A 9211-nucleotide genomic window follows, 5' to 3' on the forward strand; every position below is an offset into this window, starting at 1 on the left:
CATTCGTGATTCACTAATAAAAATGGTTTTGTTATAATATAATTCACATTAATGGTATTAGAATTATAAAGATCAAACAACAGACAGCTATTCATTTCATTTGGTGAATGCTACACGATTATACAAATAAATTCCAAAAAATAAGTAAATCTATCATCAACTTACATGTACAGATTAAATTATTCCTTCACAAACATTAAAACCAAGAATACCTTTTATCTTAATAGAGTGGTTTATGGTATATGTCAAAACACCTTTTTTATTTTTAAAATAATGTATAATAAATACAATTCGCCTAAAAAAATAAAAATGAAAAAACATCAGTAAACTAAGAATATAATCAGTAAACAAGTGTTCTCGTCCGATAAAATCCTTTTATCGGTAACTCAGATCTCCATTTCATTATAGTATATATATCTGAACATTTTTCTTATAATCAGCTAACCTTAAAATTTGCAATATATATTTTGAGTTTGAGGTGTTGTTATCAACAAAAGTGTGTTCTACCATCCCCTATAAGTATCAAATAAGCTAGTCTCCCCCCTCTCACTCTCTCTCTCTCTCTCTCTCTCTCATACACGCTCACAACCCACATGTTCTACTTGATTCTTAACTTGTCTCCCCTTCGCACTCCTCAAAATTTCTAACAAGCAAGCATCCCCACCCAACCATTTTCTACTTGTATAAACTCCTACACATACAACTCTGGTATCACTTGAAAATTGAGAGAGAGAGAGAGAGAGGTTGCAATGGGGGGTTCTAGCCCAGCACACTACACTCCTCTCTCAAAACCAACACCCACCGCCGTCTCCTTCTTCAAGAAATCCAAACTCTATCCACTCGCTATCGTCACCATCCTCTGCTCCCTCTCCTACCTCTTTGGCGCCTGGCACCACGCCGGCGCCACCACCGACCCCTCCCTCGGCACCACCATCAATTGCTTCACCACCTCCCGAAACACCACCAACGCCCCCACCACCACCAACGCGCAACAACAACAACAACTAGACTTCGCCACCCACCACACGGCCCAAGACGACATCGCCGCCACCGCCGCCATCAAAGAATTCCCGCCATGCGACGTCAAATACAGCGAGTACACCCCCTGTGAGGATCAGGAGAGATCGCTCAAATTCGAGCGGGACAGACTGATCTATCGCGAGCGCCACTGCCCGGAGAAGAAGGAGCTGCTCAAGTGCCGCATCCCGCCGCCGCACGGCTACCAGAATCCCTTCAAGTGGCCGCTCAGCCGCGACCTCGCCTGGTACGCCAACGTGCCGCACAAGGAGCTCACTGTCGAGAAGGCCGTCCAGAACTGGATCCGCTTCGAGGGCGACCGCTTCAGGTTCCCCGGCGGCGGCACCATGTTCCCCAACGGCGCCGACGCTTACATCGACGACATCGGAAAGCTCATCAATCTGAAAGATGGCTCCATTAGAACTGCCATCGATACTGGCTGCGGGGTGGGTAACCTTTTCATTTTTTATTTCTTATTTTATTTCTTTCACCCTAAAATCAAATTCGGAGCATTTTTTCAAAATAGGAAAATCCTATTTTAATTAGAGTTTTGTAATGGATGCTTTTCTTTGACATAAAGTTTTGACGTTTTGATTTCGTGTCATTGAGATTGACATAAGGATTTTCTCAAAAGTTTGTAATTTGATAGCCAAAATTGTCTTACGTTATGAAATGTTTTTTTGCTTAAAATGGATTCTTTCCAACGGAAAACCTTTTCAGGTCAGCGTTACCAATACATTTATTACTTTGATTCCATGCAATAAATTCTATATCATCTGTAAAAAAAAAAGATGGTTTAATTTTTATGGATTATTATATTATATGTGGGATTAGGGATGAGATTTCGTGATTTTATACAGTAAATTGGAGTTAATTTGGCAGCAGGAGATGATGTGGAAATATAATCTGCCATTTTCAGTTTGTTTAGAAACGTATATGCAGTAAATTGTCTGAATTTATAATAAAAGACACATGTAGATGAGGTGGGCAGGCATACATAACCAACTTTTGTCTTTACTTCCGGATTTTTGAATTGGCTTTAGAATCCAAACACCTTTATTTAGACATCAAGACTTGTATACATCACATCACAAATATATTCTTCATTTTAAGTCATGTACTAATCCATCAATTTTGTATCACTCATCACACTGCACACATTGTTCGTTGCCTGTCTAGCTCTATTAACATTATCACAACTCGTTAATTATTTGACATGTACACATAACGATATAAGTGACATAAATTTTCTTGACATGTGCACATCCACATCTCATAATATAAGTATATATTGAAAAATGAAAGAGATGTTTTGGTAGTGCAGGTTGCAAGCTGGGGAGCTTATCTTCTGTCACGGAATGTGCTAACGATGTCGTTTGCACCTAGAGATACACATGAAGCACAGGTGCAGTTTGCTCTGGAGCGAGGGGTTCCTGCTCTGATTGGTGTCATTGCCTCCAAGAGGCTCCCTTACCCTTCACGAGCCTTCGACATGGCTCATTGCTCGCGCTGCCTCATCCCGTGGGGCCAATATGGTACACCACCCTCCATCGATCTTACCTGTTATGATGATAAACGAAATGCTGATTATATGTTTGGTTTGTTGAATAGATGGTGCTTACTTGATGGAAGTGGACCGTGTGTTGAGGCCGGGTGGATACTGGATCCTCTCCGGCCCACCAATCAACTGGAAGAAACACTGGAGAGGGTGGGAGAGGACAATGGATGATCTCAACGCAGAGCAGCTGCAGATCGAGAACGTTACAAAGAGTTTATGCTGGAAAAAGTTGGTGGAGAGAAACGATATCTCGATTTGGCAAAAGCCTCTCAATCATTTGAGCTGCAACAAGTTGAAGAAGAGCTCTTCCTTTTGTCCTGCACATGATCCTGACAAAGCCTGGTTGGTCTTCCTTTTTTGCACACCTCTGCTCGAGCTCCAAGTATGGTATCATAAATGGAATGATATTGTTGCAGGTACACGAGCTTAGAGACGTGTTTGACCCCCCTGCCTGAGGTTTTCGATGCAGGGGAGGTAGCCGGAGGCGAGGTGGAGAAGTGGCCGCGTAGATTGAGAAGTGTGCCTCCGAGGATTAGTAGGGGGAGTGTTGATGGAGTTACACCTGAGATTTTCCAAAAGGATTCACAGTTGTGGCATAAGAGAGTTGCCTATTACAAGAACATCAACAACCAGCTTGGGCAGGCTGGGAGATACCGTAACATCCTTGACATGAACGCCTTCTTGGGTGGATTCGCTGCTGCTTTGGTTCAAGATCCTCTTTGGGTGATGAACATAGTCCCCGTCGAGGCTAAGGCCAACACGCTAGGCGCCATCTACGAGCGAGGCCTGGTTGGGACTTACCAGAGCTGGTATGTGCTTTTACACATCTCATTCATTCATCTATATATGTATTTCTCCTTTGACATTGATTTTGGTTTAGGTGTGAGGCCATGTCAACTTATCCCAGAACATACGATCTCATTCATGCTGATTCCGTTTTCACGCTCTACAAGGATAGGTATGGTCGTCTGCTCTTGAGCAAGCTCGTGTATAAATTGTTTTCTTTGTCCAACTGCGACTAAATGGTGGCGATGATCTTGTTAGGTGCGAAATGGAAGATATCATGTTGGAAATGGATCGAATTTTGAGACCGGAAGGAGGTTTGATCATTCGAGACGATGTAGATGTGTTGTTGAAGGTGAAAAGGATTGCAGACGCATTGAATTGGGATAGTCGGATTGTGGATCATGAAGACGGGCCATTAGAGAGAGAGAAACTTTTGTTTGCAGTGAAGTTGTATTGGACAGCGCCAGCTTCTGCAGATGAAATTTGATTTACATATTTGTTTTCTTTATTTCTTCTTTGTCTTTTGTTTACAACAAAAAAATTGTTAATGTTTTTGCTTGCTCTCTAATCGATTTCAACTGCCTATATTAAGATTTGGTGTCGGATTTTGTTCTTTGATTAGGAAGTCATAGTGAGATAAATATATGTACAAGTAAGGTTTGTGTGGTGTATGCATTAGCATTAGACGAGTCAAATGCTGTGTTGCACTTTGAATGTAGTGATCTCTTGATTTGATACATTGTGGTGCCAACTCAACCTAAACTGCACAAATCAGCAGATTATTGATTATTTTCTTGTATACTAGTTTGATCTAGAAGAATACTGACCTACGATTTTAGTGTTATAGTATTAGTTTGATCTAGAAGAATACTGAGCTACGATTTTAGTGTTAAATTTAAAAACATCCTGTAAAATTTTACATAATGATGCATATTATCCACCAAGGAACTAAAATTCATATATATTCAAACAAATTATCCATCCACAATTACAAGAGTTGTATCCAAATGTGAAAAGTATAATTTTGTTCATATTGAAAAATACTAATATGAACAAAATTATGTCAATATGAGAGGGCTTGAAGTGTGAAGGTGTTTAGAGTTTGAATAGCCCATTCTATTTCAGGCCCAATTATGTCGTTGTTTCTTTTTTTGGTGGAAAGCGCAATTCCGCAGTTGAATAGATCAAAGTAAAGCGTGTTTGATTTGTCACATTATCTGTTTTTCTTTAAGATAACTTTTCTAGAAACATTTCTCTAATTAAGAATATTATATTTCCTGAAATGTTAGCATTTTTTTTATTGATCGCTATTGGTTGGACATGTATATAGAAAGTTGGGGAGTCACGAATTTAAGGGGTGTATTAGTTCAAGGCTTTAATAGATTTCTCCAGACTTTTAAAGTTTGGGTGTATTAGTTCAAGACTTTTAAAAATCTATGAAAATTTGGGTGTATTCGTTCAAGACTTTTAAAAGTCTATAAAAATCTGGGTGCATTCGTTCAAGACTTTTAAAAGTCTGTGAAAATTTGGGTGTATTCGTTAATTTATGGACTTTAAAGTTGGAATGACTTTCATTGATTTCGTTGAAAAAATAGGCATGAACAAATCCGAAGGCAGACCACGAGAATTCACAAATCTTACAAGATCCCCGCGCTCGCTGGGTGTCAGCGCCCGCTGCCAAGAAGCCAGTGGGCGCTGGACCCTAGTGCTCGTGTCCAACGAAGCCAGCGCTCGTTGGGGCGCCGCGGCCGCTCGGTCACTGGAATTCATTGTAGCCAGCGATCGCTGGGCTTAAGCGAGCGCTGGCTCTCAAACGCTCGCGTGAACCCAGCGCTCGCAAGGTCTCCACGCCCGCTGGCTTTGTGGATTTCAACTCCGGAAAAATCACGACAAATTCTTGCTAATTCATTAAAAATCCGACCAAGAATTCATTCAAAATCATGAAGAATTCGTGAGAATTCTAAACTTTTAAAATCCATGAAATTTTAAAATCTACATAAGTCTTGAACTAATACACCTTCCTTAGTTCGGAGGGCTGAACTTGTATGGTGTATTGGGTTCGGGGGTGGTAAGTCCCAATTTTTTTTTCTTTTGGCATTTTATACATTTTAGATATTTTTTTTAAAATTAAAAGACAATCATAATAGAAATAATTATTATTAAATTATGTTTTATAAAGAAAAGAAAAGAAAAAACAAACTTAAAAAAAAATCCTTGAAAGCTTAGAGAAAACAGACTAAAGGTCGGGTCTCATTAAAAGTTTTTATTTTTAAAGAAAACCCAGTGGAAATTTTAAAAAAGAAAAGGAGTGACCGTCTAAAATCGATCAATGAAAGAAACTGAAGACAAGAAATAAAACGGGAGCGGTTATGATAAACAGCATTACCGGACTTCGAACTAGTCACATCACCCAATAACTGATATCATTCGGAAGACAGTTCGAGCAATGATAATTAGGAAGCTTCGGACTAAGCATCACCTTCCAATTAGCTATGCTCGAACACCCACCGCAGCCTAAAGAAAGCGAGAAGAAATCGTGGTCCATCCGATCACCTAATGGAGCTACCACGCCATCTGTTTGTCGAAATGCCATGGATATATAGAAATAAATCAATAATAGCACAAACTTTCCTAAAGCTGTAGGACCAAAAAGAACCCAAGTGTCTGACCTCATACCATAGTATCTGCTCGTAGGATACTCGTATGCCAATTATTTAGCAACTCGCACATAACTATGCGTGGACATGTCTCTTTTAACAGATGAGATCCTCTGTCCCAGAATATTATGTGTACTACATGTACCACTCTTCATTTTTTTTATTTTATAAATTATTTTTTATAAAAATAAAAATTATTATTATATTATAAACTCTAATTAGTATTTATTATTGAAAAATTATATACCCTAACTTTTAATTAATGAACCCAAATAATCTATTATTAATTCAAATAAATATAAAAAATAATTATAAACCCTAAATGGATGAGTGAACCTTTGTTAATTATCTTTATATTATATAAAAGCATAATAAATTAAAATTAAATAAAAAATAATTTAAAAATATAAAGAAATGAAGAGTGGTATACGTGGTAAACACTATATTTTGGGACAAATCAATCTCTTTTGCTCTTTCAACAACATTAGAGATCTCATTAATCGCATAGGGCCCTATGTTTTAATATATTAATATATATGTACAATTATAAAAAGAAAAAAATAATTGACCCACTAATATTTTGAAAAATGGGGGCAATGTAATGTAGAGATTGAAGAAAAAAAATTGACTTTAATAAAATTTCATTCATTTTCTTGTCATATATCAAATATGGAAGGAAAAAATCGACTTTTTCTTTTGTTATACTCCCTCCGTCCACCAAAAAAACTCTCATTTGGGGTTCGGCACGGAGACTAAGAGGCGAAAAGAAAGCTTGAAAAGGTGGTGTAAAGGTAGTGCTAAAAGACGAAAAGGGTAGTGTTTATGTATTGTGATACTTTTACTAATCTTTCACTAGTTATTGATAATATAAATAATAATATAATAATAAAATAATAATAATAATAATAAGAAAGATATAATAATAAAATAATAACAAAAACAATACAATAATAATAATAATAATAATAAGAAAATAATAACAATAACATAATAATAATAAGGGATAAAAAATAAAAAAAATAACGAGTGGATAAAATACAGAAATAATAAAAATAATAATAATAAATAATAATAGAATAAGGATAATAAGAAGAATAACAAAATAAGAAGAAGAAGAAAACAATAACAGAGAAGAAGAAGAAGAAGAAGAATAAGAATAAGAAGAATAAGAAGAAGAAAAAAAGAAGAAGAAGAAGAAAAATAACAAAACAACAACAAACAACAAACAACAACAATAAGAAGAGATAATAATAATAATAATAAGATAATAATATAATAATAATAATAATAATAATAATTAATAATAATAAAATAACAATACAATAACAATAACAATAATAATAATAACAATATAAAGAATAATAACAATAATAAGAATAAGAATAAGAATAATAATATAATAATATAATAATAACAATACCAATATAATAATAATAATAATAATAATATAATAATATAATAATAATAATATAATAATAATAATAATAATAAAATAATAATAATAATATAATAATAATAATAATAATAACGATAATAATAAGGATAATAATATAATAAGGATAATAATAACAATAATAATAATAATAATAACAATAATAATAATAATAAATAATAATAACAATAACAATAATAATAATAATAATAATAATAATAATAATAATAATAATAATAATAATAATAATAATAATAACAATAACAATAATAATAAGAATAATAATAATAATAATAACAATAACAATAATAATAAGAATAACAATAATAATAATAATGATAATAATGATAATAATAATAATAATAATAATAATAATAATAATAATAATAATAATAACAATAACAATAATAAGGATAATAATGATAATAATAATAATAATAATAATAATAATAAAAATAATAATAATAATAATAATATAATAAGGATAATAATAATAATAATATAAGGATAATAATAATAATAATAATAATAATAATAATAATAATAATAATAATAATAATAATAATAATAATAATAATAATTAATGATAGAGTAAAGTGGGGCCAATAGGTAAAGGTGTACTAATTTTAAAAGCAAGGGAGGGTATAATTGTCCAAAAAGTAGAGTAAGAGTTTTTTTGGTGGACAAATATTTAAGGGCAAGTAGGAGTTTTTTTAGTGGACGGATGGAGTATATGAGTAATTATAGAAAATTATTGTAAAAATATTTCATTATATAATTTTTATGAAAATTATTTTAATTTTTTTTGTCATATTTTGCCCCTCCTGTCTATAGGGGCGTGGCCGCGTGGCTCCGTCCTGATTGGAGATGATATTAGAGGGGCCAAAAGAAGAGTGAAAACCACTTCAACTTCAATAACACCCTCAAAAAAACAAGAGTAGTATAAAAATAGTGATAGAATTTTTATATAGAAAAGGTTGAAAACGTGAGCTGCAGTAGCAATTTTGCGTATTAAATCGACGCCGACATAGTTTTTGAGAAGGGAAGTGAGGATTAAAATAAATAATTCCACTATTATTCAGTATTTTCTAATATCTAGATTTAGATACAGGACTTGAAAAGTTATAGAATAAAGTAATTCATCGTTTGACTTCACTAGTGGAAAGTTCTCAACAAATGAAAATAAATAAATAAAAATAGGACTAGTCTGACTGTTAATTAATTAATAGCATTCATATCGAAATACGCTAATCATACTGAATCCAGATTCAAACTAAAACTTATTTCTAAGTAGCATATATTCACATATATAATGCTTTTTACTACAAATTTTATAGACTTTCAGTTATGGTTGGTTTTTAGAGTTTGTATTCTAAAGACATCATATCCACAGTCACAGCTCCAATTACATACCTTTTGATGTCGATGTTGATGATTTTTAGAGTTTGTATTCTAAAGACATCATATCTTTTGCTCCAATTACATACCTTTTGCACATTATTATTATTATTATTATTATTATTATTATTATTATTATTATTATTATTATTATTATTATTATTATTATTATTATAGTTGTTGTTGTTGATATTAAAATCAAGTCCTATATTCAATTCGATACAAAAAGATATTTTTTTTCCCAAAAAAATTAGATAATTGGCCAAAAAATCGATGGTCCAATTGGGACCGAATATCAATTCGTCGCCCACTTTCACTCATGAATTGTATGGTTTGGATTTTTGGAGTTCTATTTTGATTTAC

At 33.4% G+C, this 9211-nt stretch overlaps 1 protein-coding gene across 1 annotated transcript; it reads left to right on the forward strand.

Annotated features, from left to right (window-relative positions):
* The first annotated feature begins 443 nt into the window (after nt 1-443).
* LOC131014568 (probable methyltransferase PMT16) lies at nt 444-3952 on the forward strand. The gene is made up of 6 exons (XM_057942578.1): nt 444-1463; nt 2342-2552; nt 2629-2917; nt 2992-3384; nt 3456-3533; nt 3620-3952. The coding sequence occupies exons 1-6, from the start codon at nt 750-752 to the stop codon at nt 3846-3848; spliced, it is 1914 nt and encodes a 637-aa protein (XP_057798561.1). The 5' UTR covers nt 444-749; the 3' UTR covers nt 3849-3952.
* The last annotated feature ends 5259 nt before the right edge of the window (nt 3953-9211 follow it).

This window comes from Salvia miltiorrhiza, chromosome 3 (assembly GCF_028751815.1).
Source record: "Salvia miltiorrhiza cultivar Shanhuang (shh) chromosome 3, IMPLAD_Smil_shh, whole genome shotgun sequence".
NCBI lineage: Eukaryota > Viridiplantae > Streptophyta > Magnoliopsida > Lamiales > Lamiaceae > Salvia > Salvia miltiorrhiza.